Source organism: Chrysemys picta, chromosome 11, assembly GCF_011386835.1.
Source record: "Chrysemys picta bellii isolate R12L10 chromosome 11, ASM1138683v2, whole genome shotgun sequence".
Classification (NCBI taxonomy): domain Eukaryota; kingdom Metazoa; phylum Chordata; order Testudines; family Emydidae; genus Chrysemys; species Chrysemys picta.
In genome coordinates this window covers 76396036-76422285 of record NC_088801.1, presented here as the reverse complement: position 1 = coordinate 76422285, position 26250 = coordinate 76396036, and the positions used below count along the sequence as shown (strand labels likewise).

The window sequence follows — 26250 nt, the reverse complement described above, 5'->3', positions numbered from 1 at the left end:
AACTGTGTGAGGGAGGGTTTCAGTGGAGTCCTCTGATATGCAGGGCTGGCTCTAGGATTTTTGCCACCCCAAGCAAAAAAAATTTTGGCCGCCCCCACTTTTTTTTTCGTACCCCCCCCCCAGCCCCGCCCCAACTCCACCCCTTTCAAACCCCTTCCCCAAATCCCCAGCCCCGCCTCCTCCCCCGGGCGTGCCACATTTCCCCCCCCATTGCTTCCTGGGGGCCCCCGCGACCTCCCACCCTAGCTCACCTCCACTCCGCCTGCTCCCCCGGGTGCGCTGCCGCTCTGCTTCTCCCCCCTCCCTCTCAGGCAAAGGAGGGGGGAGAAGCGGAGCAGCAGCACGTTCAGGGGAGCAGGCGGAGCGGAGGTGAGCTAGGGTCGGGGGGCGCAGGAAGTAACGGGGGGTAGAGGAACCACTCCCCGCTCCAGCTCACCTCCGCCTCCCCTGAGCGCCCCCCACTCAGCTTCTCCTCCCTCCCTCCCAGCCTTGCTGCGCAAAACAGCTGTTTCGCGTGCGGCAAGCCTGGGAGGGAGGGGGGAGAAGCGGAGCGGCGGCGGTGCGCTCAGGGAAGCAGGTGGAGGCGGAGCGGAGGCGAGCTGGGGCGGCGAGCTGGGGTGGCGGGGGCACTTTTTCCCCATGCCCCAGAGTCAGCACCTATGATGGCCGGTTCCAGAATGCCGCCCCTAGAAATGTGCCGCCCCAAGCACCTGCTTGTTTTGCTGGTGCCTGGAGCCGGCCCTGCTGATATGGATTGTTTTTGGAACTCACCGCTTGGGATCATCCATCATAAAACCACGCTTTGCGTAATCACTGTTGCTCAACTTTTCCTGCCCAAACACAAATGTGCTTCAGACAGCAAACGTTCCACCTAGGCTCACTATCTGTACGTTCAGATGAAGGAGAACGGCGGAATGAGCTCTGCGCTTGCCAGCCGGAGTAGCAAAGGGATAGTGAACTCAAGAACACAGACTTAAATCCACCCCCTGCTCCAGGACCCATGAGCACTGACCGTAGGTGTGGGGGACTGTGCTTTTGAGAACCCCTCCCACAGGCAGATCTCTAACAAGTCCCAGGGGCTGGGAGAGGGGGACTGGGAATGAGAGCTCCTGCCTTGCACATGGGGAGACACATTCAGGGAATGGGGGAGAGGAATCTCTGACAGGCGTATTTCGCTCACTGTAGTTTGTGGCTGAAAAGAGAAGAGCCATCAGGAGGAGAGGGCAGGTAATTTGCCCCATGTAGAGGGGGGAGATTCAGTCCTCAACAGTCAGTGCTTTATACTTTGCCTTAGTAAGACCAAACAATGTGCTCAGTGGTGAGGTTCTCATATAGGGCCTCAAAGGATCACGCGAGGCCTGAAGAGTGGAGGCATTTCGTACCTGTCTGTAGGGAAGGAGTAGTCCAGAAGGCATGAGATCACTGTGTCCAGATGCTCCGCCTCACCAGCCAGCAGGGCCACTAACTTCTTCATCAGGGTCCTGGAGCTGGGCTGCTGGACTGAATCCAACCGGCTGCAAACCCCAGCCACAAGGTCTGCTGCCTGAGAGAGAGGGAACTAGATGAGACGGGACAAGACTCTCATCCCATCCTGCAGCTGGGGCAAGAGGGAACCTCAGCATCCCTGGAGAATCAGAGTTAGCCTCTAGGTTTTGCCTAAAAGTCACAATTTCCTATATTATTGGCAGGGCTCATTTCAGAGCCTTACAAGGTGCATTGTTGCAAAGACCACATATCAATGGCTCAAAGGAGATGAGTCCTATCTAGGCACAATACAGGGGTAACATAAGAATGGCCATACTGGGTCAGACCAATTGTCCATCTAGCCCAGTATCCTGTCTTCTGCTGGTGCCAGATGCTTCAGAAGAAATGAACAGAACAGGGCAATTTATCGAGTGATCCATCCCCTGTCACCCAGTCCCAGTTTCAATCAGAAGGCGTAGGGACACCCTGTGCACGGTGTTGCACCCCTGACCACCTTGGCTAATAGCCATTGATGGACCTGTCCTCCAGGAACTTCTCTAATTCTTTTTTGAACCTGGTTATACTTTTGGCCTTCACGACATCCCCTGGCAATGAGCTACGAGTTGTGTTGTGTGAAGAAATATTTCCTTAGGTTTGTATTAACCCAGGTTTGTGTGTGTGTGTGTGTGTGTGTGTGTGTGTGTGTGTGTGTGTGTGTGTGTGTGTGTGTGTGTGTGTGTGTGTGTGTGTGTGTGTGAAAGGATAAATAAAACTTCCCTATTTACTTTCTAAACACCATTCATGAATTTATAGGTGTGGGCATCCCATGGATTTATACAGAGGCAATATGATATTTTCTGTCTTATTATCTATCCCTTTCCTAATGCTTCCTAACATTCTGGGAGCCTTTTTGACTGCCATTGCACACTGAGTGGATGTTTTCAGAGAATTGTCCATGATGACTCCACCCTTGAGTGGTAACAGCTGATTTAGACCCCCTCCGTTTGTATGTATAGTTGGGATTATGTTTTCCAAGATACAGGAATCAGACTAGAAGATCTGATGGTTCCTTCTGGCCTTAAACTCTCTGAACGTATGACTGTTCCCAGCACTGGGAATTCTAGTTTCCGTCCATCTCAGCAGCAGCGCCCCATACCTTCTCCACCTTAGTCCCACCGCTGTTCACCATGGCAGACAGCAATCCCTCTGCAGTTGGCTGGCAGTTATTGTTGCAGTGATTCGTCAGGCCATCCATAACAGTCAGAATGAAATCTGTCCTCCCTCTTGGCTTGAAATAGACTCCAAAGAGCTGAAGCATACAGGGAAAAGTGTAATTTACAAAAGGCCTCGTCCTGATTCCACGGGGGGCTGATAACTACTGGAGCCCAGAGAAAGCCCTGTCTGGGGGTTGCAGGTCCTCTCCAGCTTCTCAGGGGCTCTCTTTTATTCCTTTCTATTACAGGGCCCCAGTGGCTGATGAGGCTTCTGCTGTGAAACCATATCACTCACAGTGAGGCAAGAGGACTAGTTAAACCATTACAGTGGCCAACCTAGGAGTGCTGCCGTGCACGTCAGGATGTGCATTTAGTGGTGTCAGACTCCTACTTCTCAGGCATCCGAGGTGCAAGGGTCACCATTAAAAGATCAGCAGTTGCGGGATCCATGTAGTAATATTAGTAATGACTGTTACAGTACTCGGTCTTTGACTGTGACTGTATGTGATACCCTCCTACAACACATCCCAGCAGAAATACAGCACCCAAGTCCTGATTACGACACCATCACCATACTTCCTGGCTTGCAGCCTGACCCAAAGACCATTGAAATCAATGGAAAGACTTCCATTGGCTTCAATAGGTTTTGGATCAAGCCTATATAGTATAGACCTCGTTGTGACAGCTTCTAACAACCCAAAGTACTAGAGCAGTAGGCGTTCAACCTTCCCCATATGGACACTCCCTTTCCTATACTAGGACCCTCCCAGAGTCCCCTTCCAAACTAGCCAAGACCCTGTCCCATTTGGCAATAAGGAAAGGGCATGGTGGCTGTGTCCCCCAGGTTGAGAACCACTTGCTGCAGAGTAGATCACTCTATGAGCATTTGTTGTCTTCACTGTTGTAGCCGTGTCGCTCCCAGGGTATTAGAGACACAAGGTGGGTGAGGTTATATCTTTTATTGAACCAACTTCTGGTAGTGAGAGAGATCAGCTTTTGAGCTACACAGAGCTCTTCTGTCTCTGTCTGAAGAAGAGCTCTGTATGGCTCAAAAGTTTGTCTCTTTCACCCACAGAAGTTGATCCAATAAAAAAATTGGACCTCACCCATCTTGTTTCTTTCTGAGCATGTCATTTCTAGCCATGAGTAAGGGCAGGAGCTGTAGTTCTTGGGTAAGCCATACACAATAGAGATGGGCGATCCAGGGACAGGAAGTAGTTTGGAGATGTGTGATACCGTATTGTACTGACACCAATGTAGAATGGTCATTAGTGCCAGGATGTGATTACCTCTGCGATCCTGGAGGGGCTGTTGCAAACCACAGTGGGGCTCCAAGCAGCCAGAAATTCCTTGTTCCTCTGTTCAGTCCATTCCACATTCTTTCTATCCAACTGTGCAACTGAAATACATGTTAATAACACTCTTAACTTTCCATTCTGCTTCCTGGCTTCTGCTCTCATCCCTCTTTACTGGACAAAGCCCTTTGTTTGGCCCTGATCCAGGAAAGCATTTAAGCACATACATTATTCTAAGCAGATGAATAATCCCAGGGACTTCCGTGGGACTACTCGCCTGATGAAAGTTACAGATGTGCGTAAATGTTGTGCTGGATCAGGGCCTTGACCCCCAGAGTAAAGTGACTCTATCAAGTGGTGACTGGAATCTAGCCAAAACACTTCAGTGGCATAGAAGTGGATTAACACAGTCATGAATCGAGCCCCAGATTTGGATCCAGATTTCCAACAGCCATCAAAGTTCTGGGGCGTTCGGGGTACAGGCATCTCGAACTGAACTAATTGGTCTGATGGCGTTGAATCCCCTATCATCGTGTCCCACTGACCCTTCCCATTCCCACTAACGGAATGAGCTCTACCAGTCTCAGTTTGCGGTAACGTGTGTTGCCTTTCTCTGTATTCCCCCCCTCCCCTTTCCTTTCTTTGAAAGTCAGGGCTAGAATTACGGGATGACTATCAGACGCTTGTTTCTAGAGCCACAAAAAAACCAGCACTCTGTTCAAAGGAACAAATACCGAGCCAGATGCTCTACTTCTTCCTCAGGCACTATCCTGAACGGGAGCTTTGCCTGAGGAAAGTCTCTAGCATTTAGCTCCCAGGAGGGGGATTCAGATGCTCATCAGTGCTTCTCTTACTCTTTTGGCGCCACGCAATAGAGACGAGGTAATGAACAGCCCCTGCTGCCTTTGAGCTGATCGCCTTGACGGGATCCCCACAGCGGATCCCCAGCACTGCAACCAGGTGTCCGAGCCTGGTGAATGGAGACGCTTCCTAATTGTACAAAAGAGGAGAGGAGGAATCCATTACCACTGCAGGTAAAGCGGGCTGTGTCTCCTAGGCAAGGAGTCTATATCCACACAGTCCCTTTCTATAATGGGGCGTGATCCTCAGCTCTCCCTCTTCAGAAGAGGCTTGGGAGCCAGAAGAAGAATATAGGGCTCGATCCCGCACCACAGACGTCCACTGGAGTTTTGCCACAGACATCAGTGGGAGCAAGATCAGGATCATAATGATCTGTAACGGCTGAGGTGGGCTGGAACGGAGAGGCCTCTTCCTGCAGCTGCACAAGAGGAAAGTATCCCATGGTACTAGGATGAGGAATGGAGGCAAACAGGGAAGCAGCTGGGGATGAAATGTCTTCAGTCTCTAGGATTTTGAAATCTCTTTTCTCTGAAATTCATTAGATCCAACCATAGAAAAACCCGTTCTTCCTGTGCCCCTTGTTAGCTGCCTTTCCTGCATTGGAAAGAGGTGGCCTATTCCTCCAGGGCACTGGATTTATTTTCCAAGTGTATCAGACACTAACCCATCTCAGTCAGGATGATGGACGAGCAACGAGATCGGTTTTTCCTCCGCCTATTAGGGAGCATTGCACTGTGGGGCCCATCAACATACTTCTAAGCAGGAAGTTTCTCTGGCATGGGAGAGTGCCCTGTAGGTCTAGTTTACAATCAGGTCACTAGAAGTCAAGAGTTACTCACATCCAGTTTGACTTCTGTGGCCACGAAGTTTAGGAGCAGTATGCTGCTCCATACAGCCCTCTCCCGCCGGCAAGCTTCCCTGGACTGCATCCAGGAGTCCATGAGCTGCAGGAAAAACAAGAGAGGTTAAAAATAACAGGGGGAAAGGGTGTATACAAGTGATCCCCAAAGGATAATCTTTATTCTGGCTGAATCATCTCACTCTTACAGATACAGGCTGCGTCTGCTTTGTGCAGACTCAAAATACACATGGAATTCTTCTCTTGGAACGAAAGCAAAGTGCATTTCTCTCTGAGGGCCCAGTCACACACCCGCTGAAGTCAATGAAAGTTTTGACATTGATCTAAGGACCGATCCAATGCCCATTGAAGTCAACGGAAAGGTCCCCATTTGATTTCAATGAGCATTGGATCGAGCCTTTAATGGATGCAGGATTGGATCCTATGTAAGGAAGGGAAGGGCCAAGTCTTCTCTGGACAAGCCACACAATCCAGCATTTCATTCAGCAAAATAAGAGCAGCTGGAGGAAAACTTCTATTCTTTCATGATTGCAGACTTTGGGCCAGCCCTCATGCTCTGTAGTTAGTGGCAGTCTTGGTTCCCATTGCACCCATTGGTTCTCACTGTGGGACAGCTGGAGCTGGGAGTTCTGTGGAGGCCAGGTGCCAGCCCTCACGGGGGACTAGAGTCCTGGCAGCGACCCCTCCAATTGCATCAGGAGTGGCAATGATGGGCAGTAAAGGGAATAACGTCCTCATTTGGAAAGGACACTGTGATGTAAGGGCCACCTGGAGACAGGAAAGAAACTGAGGGTAACAATGGAGGAGATTGTCAGACCTCACAGATGGAAATAGAAGACTCCCCCGTGCTACATGAACCTTGTCACATATGCCCTAATAGGAGAACCCTGTGGAGATGGGGCACTCCGTTCTTTCCTTAACTCTTCTTTCCCTCACAAGCTCTTAACAAGATTTTCCTGTTCCTCTTCCCTACCTTACCATCCTCCAACCGGCATCTCCAGATCCTGTTTACCTGCAAGATCCTCTCTAGCTCAGCCGGAACTGGATTTTCTAAAATCAGACTCTGGAGCATCTCGTTGAGGGTCTGCAATGTTTCAATGAAGAGATCCTGAAAGGAGGGGGAACCGTTATGCTCAGCGCCACAGAGCTGTGGATTATACAAATAATTTATCTTATGGGCTTGAGGCAAAAATCACAGGGTGAAATTCTTTGGCCTGTATTATACAAGAAATCAGGCTAGATCAGGGGTGGCCAACCTGTGGCTCCGGAGCCATATGCGGCTCTTCAGAAGTTAATATGCGGCTCCTTGTATAGGCACCGACTCCGGGACTGGAGCTACAGGCGCCAACGTTCCAATGTGCCCGGGGGTGCTCATCAGGGGCGTAGCCAGGTGGAGGGAACAGGGGCACTGGAAAAAAAAGGTGCCAACCGCTGCGGCGCTTTTACTGACAGGGCGGCGCTCCGGGTCTTCGGCGGCACCTCGGCGGCGGGACCTTCACTCGCTCTGTGGGTCTTCGGCGGCACCTCAGCGGCGGGATCTTCACTCGCTCTGTGGGTCTTCGGCGGCACCTCGGCGGCGGGACCTTCACTCGCTCTGCGGGTCTTCGGCGGCACCTCGGCGGCGGGACCTTCACTCGCTCTGCGGGTCTTCGGCGGCACCTCGGCGGCGGGACCTTCACTCGCTCTGTGGGTCTTCGGCGGCACCTCGGCAGTGGGACCTTCACTCGCTCTGCGGGTCTTCGGTGGCACGTCGACTGCGGGACCTTCACTCGCTCTGCGGGTCTTCGGCGGCACCTCGGCGGCGGGACCTTCACTCGCTCTGCGGGTCTTCCACGGCACCTCGGCGGCGGGACCTTCACTCGCTCTGTGGGTCTTCGGCGGCACCTCGGCGGCGGGACCTTCACTCGCTCTGTGGGTCTTCGGCGGCACCTCGGCGGCGGGACCTTCACTCGCTCTGCGGGTCTTCGGCGTCATTTCGGCGATGAAGCTTCAGTGCCGCCGAAGACACCCGGAGCTAGTGAAGGTCCCGCCGCCGAAGTACCGCCAAGACCCGGAGCGCCGCCCCGTCAGTAAAAGCGCCGCAGCAGGTGGCGCCTTCTTGTTTCCTGCTCCCGGGTGAGTAAAATGAAAAAGGCGCCACTTGTGCTCGGTGGGGGAGCGGCCGCTGCCCCGCTTCCACCCTAGCTACGCTACTGGTGCTTACTGCTCAACCCCTGGCTCTGCCACAGGCTCTGCCCCCACTCCACCCCTTCCTGCCTCATCCCCTGAGCCTGCCGTGCCATCGCTCCTCCCCTCCAGAGCCTCCTGCACGCCACCAAACAGCTGATCGGGACGTGCGGAGAGGGAGGGGGAGGCGCTGATCAGCGGGGCTGCCAGAGGGCAGGAGGCGCTGGGAGTGGGGTGGGGGAGCTGATGGGGGGCTGCTGACATATTACTGTGGATCTTCAGCCATGTCCATTGGTAAATTCTGGCTCCTTCTCAGGCTCAGGTTGGCCACCCCTGGGTTAGATGATCTAATGGTCCTTTCTGGCTTCCAAGTCATAAACCAATAGAATTTATAGTTCAGACCTTGGCCTAAGACAAGGTCTATAAAAATAAGGCCAGATCCTCAATGAGTGCATATTGACATAGCTCCATCAGTGGGCGTGAAGCTACACGGATTCATACCAGCGAAGGGTCTGGCCCATACTTCTTGTGCACAATAGTTGCTAAATAATTAGCTACTTCACTTATTCAATAATGTGGGTGCCCTGAGCGCAAGAGAAACCGTATTTAGATTTGTTCTGGGCAGTGAATCCTTCAGGAATCTCGAGAAAACTAGCCTCATGTTTCAACTGATATTGGCCTGCCGTGATTCAAAGCTGTGCTCTTGACAATCACCCAGAAGCCAGATGCATCGTTATATCCCTGCCTCATTTCCATTATAAACCAAAGGAAACTGAGAACAGAAAGACATCTGCAGTATAAATGACCCTTTTCTTATAATTGATCTTCCAAATCATCCCCCAAACCTGATGTAATGAATTCATCAATGCCTCCCTTGGGAAGATAACATGCAGCAAAGCCCTTACCAGAGAGTAAGGAAAATGTTATAGCAAAAGAAAGTCCTACATTGAAATGAGATTTTTTAACATTAGAAATAAATATCACTTTAATAAATATATCACCTTGTCTTTGCAGGAGCGCCGCCAGCTTTTCTGCTGCCCTAGGCGGCGGAAGGTCCCGCCCCGAAATGCCGCCCCCCACAGAGGCGGCGGAAGGTCCCGCCGCCGAAATACCGCTGTGGTCGCCACCCCCCAAATTGTAGCGCCCTAGACGACCGCCTAATGGGTTGCGCCGGCCCTGTGTCTTTGCCCTTTACTCCCCTGGGTCTTAGATACTATTCACTCCAATGATTTGGTTAGAGAGAGCATATGTGAGCCTGCGGGATGTGAGGCAAATTAAGTGTTCTAAATTCTATTGACTTTGGTAGTGAATTTGGTCCAGTGTCTGTAATTTCTCTCCCCTCAACTTTAGGGCCATAAATGGCTTTTCAGAATTAAAAGAGCGCAGGCACTGAAAGCTTTAGCAACTCTGACAGTACGGGTCAGATGTTTAAAGATTTGCCACCATATTTACACCCACAATTTGCAGGCACAGCTTTGCTCCTACTGGTCTTTTCACCCGTCAAGTTGATCACTTCGATGCCAAAGTACTGGATTTAGGTGTGAAATCAGGTATTTCAGGTGCCCACGTGAGCTAAGGTGTAACTGCAAATAATTGCAGGTCAAAAGTAGGGACTAAAGTAAAGTTCAGGCTGAAAATGTGGCTGTATCGAGTGCCGCAGGACCCCAACTTTATTCAGCCCCTTCATGCAAGAGGACCTAGCTGTGGGAGGTGCCACACACCAGAAATACCCGGTCAGTGATCAAACAATAGCCAGCCCCATTTCTGGGGCAAGCACTAAGTACGTTTTCCTCATTCCACATGCCTCATTCTAGCTTCACCACCCAGATTGGGATCCCCAGTAGTTCCCTAGTAAATTGAAAATGGATGGATCATTTTCATAATTGGGAATGTGGCAGCTACTTGCTGTATGCATGGGACGAATAATCAGGGCCACGTCACCGGGGCTAAAGTCCCCAACTGATACTCCACAATGGCGTTCCATGAGAAATTTCGCTGACAGTGTAGTCACATATCCCCAATATGGGCCCAAAGTAAGTAACAGGAAACCATTCTTGAGTTACCTTTGTGTACTGGCCGCTTATACCCCTGATTACTCCTTGCACCTGCAATGTCACTAGAAGTGGCAGGGAAAACACGCTCTTGAGGAATGTTCTCAGCAGGACCCATCTCTGGTGGGAGCCCATGGCCTTCACCACATGCTTTTTGCTGGTAAAAGGAAGAAGCCTGGATTGGACTTTGAGGTGCTGAAGCGTAACAGAGGCATCAGATGGTGAGGACATGAACTGAGGGTTATGCTCAAGGAGTGTGAGACTAAGAGACATCTGGACTATACAAGAGAACAAGATCATGTGAACAGTAACAATGTAGAAGAGTAAGACACTGGCAAAGATTAACAGAATACAGGAAAAGCACGGGAGGGCAGGGACTGGTGACCCGAATAGTAAATCTGTTTCAGAAACGCTACAGAAGAGAGTGAAGGAAATGACTCCGCTGACACCTCCAGAAAGAAAATCGTCTCAAAATGTCTGCAGAGACTCTTGGCTTTGAATCACATGTGGAGTAAAGAGGATTACAAAGTTACTGGGTAGAAAATCATCAGTCAGCCATGCAATAGTCCCCCAGCTCCTCCCCAAAGAGTCCTCCGCATCTAAAGAGAAAAAGGCACGAAGTGAGGGACTGCTATTGGCAACTCTGGTCCCACCGAGCATGGAGTGAGAAGCCAGGTGTGAAGGCTGGGCAGTTAAATGAGAAGTCACGTTACCTCAGCTCGATAATGATGGCCATGGCCTGGAGCCGTATGGTGCTGGAGAGAGAGTCCCGGGGTTCTTTCTTAATCATCTCCTGTAAGTCACAAAGGGGCAAACATAGTAAATGAGACACAAGTGCTCCCAGCATCAGTCCTACTCCCTCACACATTCATTGAGGAGGTTATACAAAGCCCTGGCATCACAGCTAACTCTGGAGGCCTCAAAAAAGGCGAAATTAGCCACAGGCTTCTCCGGAGTCTCCAATAAATCCCCAGCTAAAAGAACATCAGATATTCCAAAAGTAACAAGGAGCCCAGCCAAAACCCAGGATCTTCCTTTCTGATGGAAGAGCTCCCAGATCATGAAGCTGCTCAGCCAGTGGTGTTGTCCAAAGGGATCTCATCTGTTTCTACCCAGCCACAAATTCACTCCCTCATTTCCTCATCCATCTCTGTTCACTCATCTCCTACTTCCCACCAACTAGCATCCTCTCTCTGTCCATTCACACTAATATTTCCAGTCAATCAGCACTGACCTCAATTTTACACACTGAAATAATTGCTTCACAACTCTCCAGATTCCATGGACCCTAGCGTGGGGTTAGCAGCTAAGTATTCTCCACAGTTCATCAACCTTTTCCAACCAACAACATGGACCCTGTGTATATTATTTACTCACCACTATGGCTCCTGCAGTGTCTGATGCAAAGTTGAGAATAAAAAAGTCAGGCATGTTATGCCAGTCGATGCTCTTGCTGAGAACAAACAAGAGTCTTAAGAAACTTTTTTTCATAATGAAATCCTAAACCAAAATGAGAAAAAATATATATCAGGGTGAAAGGGATTTAGATAGAGAACATCATCGGGTAGAATATTCTACCTTCATTCAAAACCCCTCCACACGGAACAGCTGGTAGATAAATTAACAATGTTGCAGAGCAATGAATAGTCAGGATCAGGAATCGTGGTGAGTTGAGGATGATGATGTATCCGGGCAGCACCTACAATATACTGGGCTCTGTCTGCAAACAAAGGAAGACACAGGCCCAGCTCCCAAGAATTGACAGTCTAAGACGGGTTCTGATGGCTTCCAGCAGAATGTTGGATTGTGTAGGACCTGACTGTGTGAGCTACTTGTTCAGAGAAGGGTTGGATCAAGGAGAACAAGCAGAACAGCAATGGGACTCCATGTGGAGGACTCCACACAGGGCCTGTTTTCTGTAGGACAAGTAGCCAGATGTAGCGTGACCATGTGTAATAAATGAAGGGGGGGGGCTCCCTTTTATGAACACCCAGCCAGCCAGTTAGCTATAAAGTCCCTCTTGGTGGCTGTTCTCTGCTTGCTTTACCTGTAAAGGGTTAACAAAGTTCCCCAGCTAAAGGAAAAGGAGTGGGCACCTGACCAAAAGATCCAAGGGGAGGGCTAAAACTTTTTAAAATGGGGAAAAAACTTCTCTTTGTCTGTGTCTGTTCTCTGGAGACGGGACACGGAGCAGCAATTCTGTGTAAGGCTGGAACCAGGTATGAAAATTCATCTTCCATACCGAGAAAAATCATTGGACAGGGAATGTTTAACTAGACGCGATCAGGTTTATTTCTTTATTTTGGCTTGTGGATCTCCTCTGTGCTAACCCCAGATACTTTTGTTTTGCTTGTAACCTTGAAGCTGAACCTCAAGAGAGCTATCTTGATGCTTAATTTTTGTAATTGTTTTCTTTTAAGATCTAGCAAAAAGCCTAAGTTCCAGATGTACTTTCTTCCTTTTTGTTTTTAACAAAATTTACCTTTTTGAAGAACAGAATTGGATTTTTGGTGTCCTAGGAGGTTTGTGCATGTTGTTTAATTAGCTGGTGGCAACAGCAGATTTCCTTTGTTTTCTTTCTCAGCTCTTCCCTGGGGACGGGGGAGGGGATTTGAAAGGGCTTGAGGATACCCCACAGGGAAGAATTCCCAAGTGCTCCTTCCTGGGTCTAAGGGGTTTTTTTGCATTTGGGTGGTGGCAGCGTTTACCAAGACAAGGTCAGAGAAAAGCTGTAACCTTGGGAGTGTAATACAAGCCTGGAGTGGCAAGAATTGATTTTTTCAACCCTTGCCAGCCTCCACCTTCTGCACTCGAAGTGCCAGAGTAGGGATTCAGCCTTGACACCATGTGTATAAGCGACAAAGCTGGACCCATTTGTTTTGTCAGTGAAGGTCTAAGGGTACGTCTTCACTACCTGCCGGATCGGCGGGTAGTAATCGATCTATCGAGGATCGATTTATCGTGTCTCGTCTAGACGTGATAAATCGATCCCCGAACGCGCTCCCTGTCGACTCCAGAACTCCACCAGAGCGAGAGGCGGAAGCGGAGTCGACGGGGGAGCCGCGGCCGTCGATCCTGCGCTGTGAGGACCCGAGGTAAATCGATCTAAGATATGTCGACTTCAGCTACTCTATTCTCGTTGCGTATCTTAGATCGACCCCCCCCAGTGTAGACCAGCCCTGAGAGAGGAGCAGTCGCCAGGGGAGACCTTGGGTGGAAATGTCTCGTCCTTGAGTCCAACGGATAGTATGAGGCAGGGGAGTAGCCGGGCAAGAATCTACTGAAACTAGCACAGAGTGGTGGGAAATCCCTGCAAATCAAGGATACCACCGACAAACGGGGCATGAGATCACCAAAGAGTTTGTGGGATGTATCTGGAGAAGGCACCTAATATGTATAATAGGAGAAAAGCATCCAGAGGCTGGATTGTCTGGAGTAAGTGAAAGAAGAAAGGTTGAGTGCTGTAGGCAAAGGGTTTGAAGAGAAGTCAGACCCTATGTGATAAACCTTCTGGGATGTCCCAGGCTGGGTCAGGTGGGACGGACAGCGTGAGGGGACACTAGTTTACAGATTAGATGGAGAAGGTTTATACCTCTTTGTTACTATTGAAGTAGTCAACAGTGTTTCTCCATGATTCCAGCAAGAGCATGGCTCCCTCCATAGCACAGCCATGCTGCTCACGTCCACTTTCATCCGCCTCCCAAATTGTCTCCATGCACGAGATATCTGGGACTAATAAGAAAGAAGGAATGACAGAAAGAAAGAAATTACTGCCATTGCTGGTTAAAGGGGAACGAACGCGCCCTGAGGTGTCATTCACGGACTGATTGGTGCCCAAAAGACAGTTCATTTAAACCAAAGGAAGGACACGGTCTGTCTGTCTTGGGGTTGTATACTGCTGCCCATCACCGTGGTATCTGGGCTCCTTCCAGCTAAAATCAATGAGCAATAGCGAAGTTCCTAGTGGAAAGCTTGGCGTCACTGGCACATCTCCCTTTTTGGGGTAAGATATCTCTGCTCTGGGTAGGGTTATCTTTTGTTTGTTGGCTTGATTGGTTTGATTCCTACCGTTTGTTTTGAATAGGGCTAGACATCTATATCCTGCTTGAGCAGGGGAGAAGTGAAGGAAACTGTGATGCTGGTGAAATAAGCCACTGACCCTCAAAGCAAGAGAGATTGGGGTGATCAAAATCAGAATCAAATGGGGGATTCCTTAAAAAACAAAAACAAAATAAGAGAGACCCAGAATGAGACTCCTTTGCACTTCTATGGAGTTTTTCAGTGGAGGATCTCCAAATGGCTTTTAAAGGTGGGCCGGTATTATTACCACCATTTTTATGGCCGGAGAAACCATGGCACAGGGAGGTGAAGTGACTGGCTCAGTCAAACAGCAGGTCACTGGCAATGCTGGGAATAGAAGATAGTTCTCCTGACTCCAGTCACATCCTCTACCCCCTTTATTTCTTGGATAAATGTTATTGATTCATTACACAATAAATATCTTGTGCTCTCCGACTGGACATGAATGAGCACAGACCCAAAGAAATACCAGGACTCGCTGTACTGTATAGGGCCAACCAAATAATAGATTTGTCCGACAGCATGAACATTAGCCAGCCAAATATGGCTGAATAGGACTGGCTGATGCTCTTGCAATTAGGATTCAGTTCACATATCCTGCTTTGCCGCCGTCAGCAGCATGGGAAAGCAGCTAGGAGCTCGTGATGGGTGGAACAGCCAGGATAACATCCTCCCAAGGGAAGTGGTGGAAGCCCCATTGCTTAAGTCTGTGGTTTTCAGGTTGGCCACTTATTCAAAGTCAAAGAATTTCGCCTTTACACTCACTATAAGAGTTAGAAATGTGTCATTGCTAACAACGTTAGTCCTACAGAATTCACCTGCACGTGTGTTGTGAGAGGTTGGCCAAGAATATTTGACCTTCAAGGGTAAAGGTGTGCAGGGAGTGGGGGAGCAAGATTATTTTACAATTTTCAATGCCTCCTGACTCCCTTGATTGCTCTGTGTAATCATCTGGGGTCAAGACCCACTGTTTAAGAAACGTTGGCTAAAGACATTTAAAACTAGACGGGACTAAACCAGGGCTCAGCGTGGGATGGGCCGCGGTGGCCTGGCATATTGGCTTCTTTTTTCTAATGCCTTTTTGTTCTGCAGCATCTAAGCTTTCATTTAGAAACAATGTAAGTCTCTAGCTGTTATTTAAGATTTTGAGTACAGTAATGCCTACGGGCTCTCCAAGAGCAGGGCCCTATTGTGGAGAGGCACCAGGTGGGCCCAGAGTGTGTGTGGGGGTGTCTCCTTTGCACACTTCTGGGTGCAGAGGCGTGGCCACACCTAGGCCCCATTTTACTCCCTCCCCATTCCTCCTTATGGTTCCTGAGAGAGATGTACCTGCCAGAGCAGTGGAAAGAGGCCTTAGTGTAATGAGAACCAGGCTCTAGGATCCAGAAATAGGACTCCCATTCCAACCCAGGTTTTGGGCTAGTCAGTCATCCCTAGTGTTGTATTGTTCTGCCTGCTCCAAGCAATGACTTCACTACAAGGGTAAGAAAGAGAAGGGAGAGCAGTGTGTGGTGGAGAGAAATAGAAACTGCCCTTCCTCTTCCAGCAGCCAGAGATTCCCAGAGAAATACAGGCTCTGGGGGCATCATCACCTCCACCAGTGCTGGAGAGCCTTAGAAATACAGGGGTCTGACTGTCACCCGGGTCTAGTGTTTGTATTAGGGCTTGTAAGTATTGTGTTCACACAGGGGATGGAAGGACCTCACGGAGATCCAGCATTTACCAAACTGGTCCTGATTCAGGAACACTGTCTCCTGTCATTCCAGTCTCTGGGAGATTCCGGGATGATTAGTACTGGGACTGATTACTGCTAGCTCATTATTTATTTGCCAAGCTCCAGCAGTGATCTCTGCCCCCCGTGCAGAACAGAGGGCTGCCCTCGAGCTGCATGCAGACTCAGCCATGGAAGAGCGCCGTCCACCCACTAGCAAAGCCATGCGGCCACATCTATTTGTTCTCCCCTCCTCCACTTTTTCCATGTTTCCCCCCCCACTCTCTGTGCCTTGTCTTCAGTTTCCCCTAAGTGGAACACAAACCCAAGAGCCTTTGGGATCACTGCAAATCTTTGAACACATGAGGGTTGAGACTGAGTTTGCCTCCCTTCATTCCCTCCCCTTAGCGCATCCTTAGCCTTTCCTTTTACCTGTAGTGACAGTTCGGGGATATCGCGTCTGGCCTCTCTTCACTTTTTGGCAGATTCGCTTTAGACACCTTAGGATGGGCCCACTCTGCTTAGGAACGACCTTGGCTGGGCCATCTTGAGTATCTTCTCGAGCCAGCTCCGGCTCACGCTGACTCCCACTGGAATGTTCCTCTCTTCCCAAGGTGGACGTGCCCTCAGCAGCCGCGTCCTCCTCCTTCTCCTCCCTTGGCAAGCTGTGCACGTCCATTCTGCAACAAGTCAGGAAGGGAGGCCAGTTTTGTTTCAGTCGATCTTATTGTCTGCGGGACAATTTCCAGCCAGAAGCTAGTGAGAATGTGTGCGTCGTCCTCCGGCTAAAAATGTGAGCCACAGACAGCAGAGCCTGAGAACTGGGGCCCAGATCCTCAAAGGTTTGGAGTTTCCTAACTTCCATGGAAATCAATGGCAGTTAGGAGCTTAAATACCTCTGAGAATCTGGGCCTGGGACCCTGCACCTCCTGCCAATCCCCCCACCAAGTGTATCTCTACACTTGCAGCTGGGGGTGTGATACCCAGCTCGCATACACATATTTGCACTGGCTTGCTAAAATAGCACTGTAGCAAGGATAGCATGGACAGTGGTGAGAGGGGCTAGCCACCCCGAGTACAACCCCACCCGGACCCTATGAGTACATACTCCGGCGGCTAGCCCAAGCCACTGCCTGAACTGTCGCAGCCACGCTGCTATTTAACACGCTAGCTTGATGACAGCTAGCGCAGGGATGTCTCCTCAAGCAGGGAATCGCACCCTGCTTGGTCCTGCCTCAGCGTAGGGGGCTGGACTTGATGATTTCTTGAGGAGCCGTCCAGCCCCACAGTTCTGTGATTCTACAGAATGAGAAGTAGCTGGGGCCAGATGAAAGGTTGGTGCCAGAACCTCAGTTGAGAATTGCCTTCCTTTTTAGCATGTAAATGCTCAGCTGTAATGAATCTAGTTCTTTTAAATACAGAAATAAATCCTCGACTCAAATTGTATATTAGCAAAGGTTTGGGGGTTCCTTTTGGAACTTTGTTGTTTTAACAAAGTCAATAAATATACTCAAAACTATGCAAAGGATAAGCAGTGTGGTCTAATGGTTTGAGTATGGGACTGGAAACCAGAAATAGATTTCTCATCCTGGCTTTGCCACTCACTCACTGTGTGATGCTGGGCAACTCACGTCCCCGCCCCGTGCCTCAGTTTCCCAATGTACCAAAAAGGGATGATACTGACCCTTCTGTACCTCCCAGGGATGAGGAAGGTTACTTAGTTAATGTTTGTAAAGAGAAAAGAGGCGACAAAACTAATCTGACACAATGACGGCACCAAGAGTGGAATTCTAAAGCACCTAAAAATCCAAACAAATATATATGTATCACAATATTTGCCAACCCAAAATTCAGTTATGGTGCTTCTAAAAAAACCCACATTGAACACTGTCCATCGCATACGCGTTTCATTTGAATAATACATTTGTTGAGTCAGATCCGCAGCTGCTGGAAATCAGAATACTTCATTCAAGTCAATGGAGCTGTCGATTTATAGCAGCTGAAGATCTGGCCCATAAAACCCAACACATTTTAAGCCCGAAGTTTACTTGCTTTAGAAGTTGGGACTCTTAACTAATTTCACAATCATTGGTTTCCTCCAATACTTGAGCTATGAACAAAGATGGAGAAAGAAGTTCACAAAGCTAAGATTACAGGCTTGATGGTCATCAATCAATATCACAATATACTTCTTAGTCTAGTGGGCAACACAAAGTTTAGCTGTATTCAAAATATCACATTGTGCTCCAATATTACTTAAATCCTCTGTCAAAGATTTACATTTTAATCTACATGCTTGCGCTCAGGGGAGGCTCTAGCTTTTTTGCTGCCCCAAGCACGGCAGGCAGGCTGCCTTCGGCGGTGCGCCTGTGGGAGGTCCGCCGGTCCCACAGATTCGGCGTACCCGCCGCCGAATTACCGCCGAATCCACGGGACCGGCCGACCTCCCACAGGCGTGCCGCCGAAGGCAGCCTGACTGCCGCCCTCGCAGCTACCGTCAGGGCACCCCCCGCGGCTTGCCGCCCCAGGTACGTGCTTGGAGCGTTGGTGCCTGGAGCCGCCGCTGCTTGTGCTCCACTGGAGACAGCAGGAAAAATTACAGCTCTTCACATTCATTGCAAAATTTCATTGCACTCTCCAAGGCTCTGGATTTTAGTGGGATGTAAGAGGTACATGATTTTTTGCTGACCCTCAGCCAGGGGGAGAATTGCACCCTGTCATAACTATAAAGGGAAGGGTAACAGCTGTCCTGTGTACAGTACTATAAAATCCCTCCTGGCCAGAGACTCCAAAATCCTTTTCCCTGTAAAGGGTTAAGAAGCTCAGGTAACCTGGCTGGCATCTGACCCAAAGGACCAATAAGGGGACAAGATACTTTCAAATCTTGGGGGGTGGGAGGCTTTTGTTTGTGCTCTTTGTTTGGGAAGTTGTTCGCTCTTGGGACTGAGAGGGACCAGACATCAATCCAGGTTCTCCACATCTTTCTAAACAAGTCTCTCCTATTTCAAACTTGTAAGTAAATAGCCAGGCAAGGCGTGTTAGTTTTCCTTTGTTTTCTCAACTTGTAAAGGTACCTTTTACTACAGTGTTTATCTTTGTTTGCTATACTTTGAACCTGAGGCTAGAGGGAGGTCCTCTGAGCTCTTTAAGTTTGATTACCCTGTAAAGTTATTTTCCATACTGATTTTACAGAGATGATTTTTAACTTTTTCTTTAATTAAAAGCCTTCTTTTTAAGAACCTGATTGATTTTTCCTTGTTTTTAGATCCAAGGGGGTTGGATCTGTATTCACCAGGAGTTGATGAAAGGAAGGAGGGGGGATGGTTAATTTCTCCTTGTTTTAAGATCCTAGGGGGGTTGGAACTGTATTCACCAGAAGCTGGTGGGAGAAGGAGGGGGAATGGTTCATTTCTCCCTGCCTTAAGATCCAAGGGGTTTGGATCTGTATTCACCAGGGAATTGGTGAAGAGTTTCTCAAGGCTTCCCAGGGAAGGGAATCTATTTGGGAATGGTAGCAGTGGACCAGATCTAAGCTGGTAGTTAAGCTTAGAAGTCTTCATGCAGGCCCCCACATTTGTACCCTAAAGTTCAAAGTGGGGAAGCAGCCTTGACACCCCCCCAAAAGCATTAAAGAGCATGTATATGTATCTCCTCATTCCTTCCTAATCCTGGAAAATTTTAAACATTGAAATGGGCAGCGCAAAACCAAAATGATCTGCCATAGTGGGGAAAGGAAATGTTATTCTTCATCCAAGATGGAGAATTATGGAGAATCAACTTGAAGGCAGATTTTAAGGGCCATGTCTCGAGCCCAATTGCTATCTCTCATGCCAGCTGTGAGGGTGAGGCCACAGAATGGGGATCAGCTTCCCTAAATCTCCAGGAACTGAAGTGGAAATCCCCTACTGTCCATTCTGCACCTGGAGGAAATAATGCCACAGCAAAGAGCCTCTCCTTTCCACACTCTGCTGCAGGGACAGCAGGAGCCATCTTTTTATTGGGCCTATATCTGGGCCTGATCCAAGCCCATTGAAGTTAGTGGGCGACTCCCCTGATTGTGTCCTCTGGGGTCTGTGCGTATGGAGCTCGTCTACAGATGAATGGAGGCCTGGAACAGAACCCACTTCCTTTCACTCTCCACTTCAGGGACAAGGGCCCTGTGTGAGATCCTAGAACAGGGTCCCAGAGAGGGATCAGCGGAAGAGACTCCCAGAGGGGGCAAGTCTTTCTAGGGATCTCAGTGATCTCCGGAAGTCCCTGCTGGGTTAATGAAATATAACCTTACCATGCAGCCTTATCAACTCTGGAGTTATTCCCTATCTGCCACAATTTTTACAGCTGAACTAAAGAATTGAGTGTAAGAGAGAGGTAGGGCACAAGTAGCCCCTGATCAGACAGCTGGATTCCCTCCTGGATTCTGTTAGGATGGCACTTTTCATGCCAGAGCGAGAGAGACATAAAATGGAACAAAGGCCCAGATTCTCAAAGGTATTTAGGCTCCTAACTCCCATGGATTTCAGTGGGAGTTAAGTGCCTAAATACCTTTGAGGTTCTGGGCCAAAAAAACGAATTTAATTTGGTGACCCTTTTCAAACAGAATTTAAGCAAAGTGGGTCTCTGTTGGTCAGAGGTAGGACAGCCATGGGGAGTAAGAAAGCCCACTTACTTTTTCCCCCTCCGTAATAGATTCGATCTTGGATCTGAAATCGACTTTAGCCAGCACAATACCCAGCCTCTCCTTCTGTCCAAGTAAAAGCAACTGACACTGAGGGCCAACTGACCCAGTGTTCAAATCACAGCATTGTGAGGTCACACTGCAGCACTTATGTCATTGTTGCCATGGACACGGGCAGGTAATAAAGGAAGGACCAAGGGTTGTTAACGATATAAGCGACATAAAGTATTATGGAGGTGCCTGGTGGCGACTCCAGTTAAGGTTAAGGTTTTGTCTAAAATGGGGCATAAATTCCTGCTTTTCCCTATGAGCAGGTGGTTAACCAGTATGGATTAACCTTTACTCTGACCTTTACTCAGTCAGGGAGTTAGGCTCCTAACTCCCATGGATTTCAGTGGGAGTTAAGTGCCTAAATACCTTTGAGGTTCTGGGCCAAAAAAACGAATTTAATTTGGTGACCCTTTGCAAACAGAATTTAAGCAAAGTGGGTCTCTGTTGGTCAGAGGTAGGACAGCCATGGGGAGTAAGAAAGCCCACTTACTTTTTTCCCCTCCGTAATAGATTAGATCTTGGATCTGAAATCGACTTTAGCCAGCACAATACCCAGCCTCTCCTTCTGTCCAAGTAAAAGCAACTGACACTGAGGGCCAACTGACCCAGTGTTCAAATCACAGCATTGTGAGGTCACACTGCAGCACTTATGTCATTGTTGCCATGAACACGGGCGGGTAATAAAGGAAGGACCAAGGGTTGTTAACCATATAAGCGACATAAAGTATTATGGAGGTGCCTGGTGGCGACTCCAGTTAAGGTTAAGGTTTTGTCTAAAATGGGGCATAAATTCCTGCTTTTCCCTATGAGCAGGTGGTTAACCAGTATGGATTAACCTTTACTCTGACCTTTACTCAGTCAGGGAGTTAGGCACATAAATACCTGCAAAACTCTGGGCCCAACTGCCACTCAGAACTTCCCCTGAAGATGGTGGCCTCATTGGTTCTAACTGTCGACATTCCTATGCTGCTCATAGACATTGCGGATGCTCCATCCAGCTGGATGGTGTACACAATGATACCATCCAAGTAGAAGAAACATCTGCTTAAGTCATTAATCTCTGAGAGGCAGCAGGGCCCTGGGTCATCCCAAAAAGCTGAACTGAACTATAATGACGCAGCCCAATAGTGAAGGTTATCTTTATGCAGAACTTCCGTAAGAGAACCTGGCAATATCCACTGGGCAAATCCAGAGTAATGGATTCCTGAGCACCCCCAAATTGGTCCAGAACATCATCAATCTGTAGGATTGGCGGTGTATGTTTTTTGTAACAGTATTTAGCTGTCTAACAACCCCACAAAAGCAGTGTACTTTATCTTCCCTTGTGACTAGAAAAACTGGTGATGTCCATGAGGTGGCCAAATCACTCTCTTTTTGACCTGTAACAGGTTTTCTACTGTCTTGGCACAGCTGTGCAAGAGGGTCTCCGTTTATGGGGTGTACATCTCGATGTATCGATATAGTGCTGTCAAATGAGCCCATCCCAGCTTGGCGGTAAGTCCTATAATTAAGATGCCTTTGTAACTGGACAACAGGATATTCACATCCTCCAAGGGCACTGTTGTATCAGTCACAGAAGATGAAATTGATACATTGGTGTTAGTGTGTAATTCAGCACGATCTTCATCTCACCCTGATGTTTGATTACGCACATGGAATCGCCATCGGATTCCAGTCTACAAAAATCTACTCCCAAACTGGACCATATCAGTGACCACAAAGGGGTGTCCCCTGCTGAGGCACCAATATGTACAGTGAGATCTACCTTGCCTTTAACTGACAATTCTTGGCCCTCAGTTCCGTGGACAGGAAGCTGATGAGGATAGGTCAGGGGGATATTTGCTCAAAGTTCTCAAGTCACTAGAGAAACAGCAGCTCCCATAGCCACTAAACCAGGCAGCAGCTGTCTGATTCACAGTGACCCATACAACACCAGCAATGGAGGTAATGCTACTTCAGTAAATGGCCTTTGCTCTGCTTCAGTTAGTCCCTATTCTAGTCTGATTCACCAGACCGAGGCTAAAACGAAGTCCATCCTGTCATGTGGACAGAATTGGATCTGAAATGGGCTCCCAGAGTTCATTTACTCAAGGCTGCAGGAATAAAAGCTATGCTCAGCAATAATTAGAGATGCTAATAAGGAGCTATCTGAGTGAAAGACAAATGTCACTCCCAAGGGGGGGGCGGGAGGGTGAGTGTGTTCTGGGAGGCAGCTGTTGCAGGCACCTTGTGCAGGGCCGGTTCTAACTTTTTTGCCGCCCCAGGCAAAAAAAAAAGAGCACCGCCGCCGAAACCCCCGCCCCCCTCCCCAGCGCCACGCCGCACCGTGCCGGGCTGCCAACCCCCCCACCCCTCCCCGCGCCGGGCCGCCGAAACCTCCCCCCGCTCTCGCCCGCGCCAGGCCGGGCTGCCCAAACCCCGAGAGCCGCGCTGCGCCAACCCCCGCCCCCCCCAGCGCCGCCAAAGCCCCCGCCACCCCCGTGCTGCGCCGCTGAAACAAGAACAAAAAACTCCGAGCGCCCCCCTGCCACCCCAAGATTGGCCGCCCCTTCCGGAGGTGCCGCCCCAAGCACGTGCTTGGTCGGCTGGTGCCTGGAGCCGGCCCTGACCTTGTGGCAGCCTGAGGCCAGTTACCAATTCTCGGGGAACGCTAACCTGTATTGTACTGTGCAGCCACGAGGTGGCGCTGTGTGTAACAGACCCCAGCCAGACCTAGCAGAGCATTACAGGGCCTTGTGATGGACACACCTGGTGTGTATCTGGCTGAGGGGGAAGCTCTGTAGACAGTGCGTATCTCCCACAGCAGGATGAGGGCAATGGTGGAAGCCGGGTGCTATTGCCTACCTCTGCTACGGCCAGAGGAGACTCTGACTTACAGAGTACAAGCTGTTCTGAACTACGCCAGGCTGAAGACTAGGGGGGATTTTGCCCACCACATGAACTACACAGGACTGTGGGGAACACAACTCCTGGTCTCTACATTTTTTCACAATTCAGTGACAAGAATAAAAATATGGCCAAGGGCCTTGTAGGTTTCCTTGTGGCAGCTGGCCAGGAAGTGCCCCCTGGCTGGAGAACATAACCGAGTGTTAGCCACGGTCAAGCCTGCCTTTAGGAAGAGGTCGGCTTTGGGTAGACCAGGGGAAGGGAGGTCATGGGGCCGGCCCTTTAGGGGGAGTCAGGGCCTAGCCTATCTATGACAGGCTCCTGTAAGGGAGAACCAGCCAATCCAGCCCCACCCTGGAAGTAATTAAATCCCTAGGTGGCTGGTTGGCAGCTAAACAGCTAATGAGCCTGATAAAGGGTTACCCGGGCTCAGCTGAAGGGTCCTAGAGACAGGAAGCCGCTGAGGAGAGGAGAGGAGATCCGATCCCAGGAGAGCTCCCAGAGCAAAGACCCTGGAAGGGGTGCTCCTAGAGAGAGGAGCTCCCCTAAGGGAGAGGAGCTGCCAGAGATGACACTGATAGAAACAGCAGCTGAATGAAGACAGAGCCCTGCACGTGAGGGCTGCAGGGAATAGAGGTACAGTCTGACCTGAACCCAGCTCGGGGAAGGAGGGCTGGGGGCTCCTGACTCAAGGAGAGTGAGGGCCTTGAGTTCGAGCCAGAGGCTGGAGCAGAGTGAAGGAAAAGATTTTATTTTGGGGTTTAATTGAACTCAGAGTGGACCCCAGCAGGGGACTTTTGTCTCAGAGCTTTTGGACTGTGTGGAGCAGTTTAAGGAGTTCTGAAGAGGGTAAACTGAGGCAGGGCAGTGGCAGGGCCACCCAGAGCCAGCTGAGGAGGAGCTTGGGGGTGCCACACCATGATGAGTCTGCACAACTGGCCCCCCCCTTTAACAGAACTGCTGCCCGTTCCCCATGCGGACAAAGCCTCCCTCTCTCCGGTCTGTCTGCGTGGGCCCAATGGAGCCTGCGTCCCTGAGTGTGAACCTGGAGCAGCTGAGCACAGGGTGGTGCCTCCAACCTGACTCCTGGCCTCCCCATCCCAGCTCCCCGGTGGTTCCCTCTTCCCTGAAACCTGTGGCTGTCTCTGAGCCTGCTCCCCCTGCCCCACTCTGGGGGTCCTGAGCCCCCTGATGGCTGGATGCTGAACTGGGGTGACCCAGGGCCCAGCACGGCACCAGCAGTGTCACTACAATACTGTCAGACCCAGCCGGACAGGCATCAGGGTGCACTGGGATCCTGGCACCACCTCAGCATTTGTGGCTCCCCTTGCGGGGCCTGGTCCGCACTCAGACTGGGAGCCCTTCGGGGCCGGCAGCCTCTTGTTCTGTCTCTGCAGCGCCTGGCGCACTCGTGGGCGTGATACCAATAATAACGCTCACTGCCCAGCCCCTAAGGGCTGCGGGACAGCGCGGGGCCTTCCCCATTTCACACGGCATAGGCACCGACTGCATGGGTGCTGCAGGGCTGGAGCACCCTTGGGGAAAAATTAGCATGTGCTCCACACCCACCAGCAGCCAAGCTCCCCTCGCCCTGCGTCCTCCCCTCTCCCGAGCACTCCGCATCCCCACTCCTTCCCTCATTCCCAGCGCTTCCCGCCACCTAACAGCTGTTTGGCAGCGCTTAGGACTTTCCGGGAGGGAGGGGGAGGAGCAGGGATGCGGCGCGCTCAGGGGACGAGGCGGAGAAGAGGGGGGCGGGGACTTTGGGGAAGGGGGTAGAATTAGGGTGGGGCGAGGGTGGTGCAGGGGCGGGGCCATGGGGGGGGGCAACGATCACCCACGGGACAGAGGGGAAGTCGGCGCCTCTGGCACACGGAGACCCAGGAGTGCAGGGAGCCCTGGTTACTGCCCCACACATTCACCCAGCGACTCCCCCGAGCTCCCAGACACAGGTCCCAGGGATCAGAGCGTTGGCAGTCGAGTGGCACTGACCGGTCGGGGGCTGGTGGAGTGGGTGGAAGGAAAGGGTTAATCCCAGCGTGGTGGCACTTTGCTGCATGGCCCTGCCTGGTCTCTGCCCTCTGGGTGCAGCACAGGGCTTGTGTCTCTGAGCAGATCCCTGCCCCCTCGCCCGGCCATTTGCCCCAGACACAGAGAATCCAGGTGCCGAGGGAAGGAGCGGCCCCAGCAGCGCCGCATTGGCCCTGGCACAGGCTGAGCCTGCGAGCGCAGAGACAGAGGCAGCGGCAGAGAGGGGGGCTCGGCCAGGCAAAGCAGCAGGGTCCCCACCTGCAGGGCAGGGGTCAGCGCTGGGACAACAGGCCGGGCTGGGTCAGGGGCTGGGAGCTCTGGCAGCGAGCGCGGTACCAGCACAAATGGCCCTGCTGGAGACCCTGGGCCTGGCCAGCGCGTCTCCCGGGACCTGGGGCCCTGCCCAGAAGGGAGCCCAGGTTGCAGGCACCACTGGGGGGTGGTGCCAGGAGCAGCTGCAGGGAGTGAATCTCTTCCAAGGGAGGGGGCTGGAGTCATTGATACAGAATTGACCACAGTTACCTGCAACTCCTCGGGCTCTTCTGAGTCCTGGAACAACCAGCAGAGAAAGAGAGGTGAGAATTCACCCAGCAGAGTCACCCGGAGCGGGGCTCATTGCAGAGACTGTGGGGCAGAGCCGACGTCCTGACACAAACAGAACAGACCGTTCAGCAGCAGCTCTAGCTAGGTACCTACATGGGCCTGCTCCCCACAGCCCCCGGCTCTGCACCGTCTCACAACAGACCAGGGCTCAACAGGCTCCGACTCCCCCTCGGCTTTTCTGTCCCATGTTTCCCGGCTGGGTTTCTCCCCCGTGCAGATCCCGTCACACCCGCCCAGCCCAGGGGCTGCTCCAGACAGGGGAACAGGCTCCCAGCAGCTGTCGTGCCCTGCCCTAGCACAGTG

At 50.7% G+C, this 26250-nt stretch overlaps 1 protein-coding gene across 1 annotated transcript; it reads right to left on the bottom strand.

Moving 5' to 3' along the window:
- Positions 1 to 464: 464 nt before the first annotated feature.
- On the bottom strand, positions 465 to 26250 carry LOC135974412 (protein MROH8-like). Its single transcript, XM_065562237.1, has 13 exons — positions 26041 to 26250; positions 25867 to 25893; positions 16134 to 16381; positions 13503 to 13642; positions 11288 to 11410; positions 10624 to 10703; positions 9923 to 10067; positions 6706 to 6801; positions 5674 to 5778; positions 4828 to 4963; positions 3968 to 4077; positions 2621 to 2773; positions 465 to 1543 (listed from the first exon to the last, which is right to left on the bottom strand). Coding segments are annotated over exons 1-13 (1569 nt in total). The 5' UTR covers positions 26043 to 26250; the 3' UTR covers positions 465 to 1339.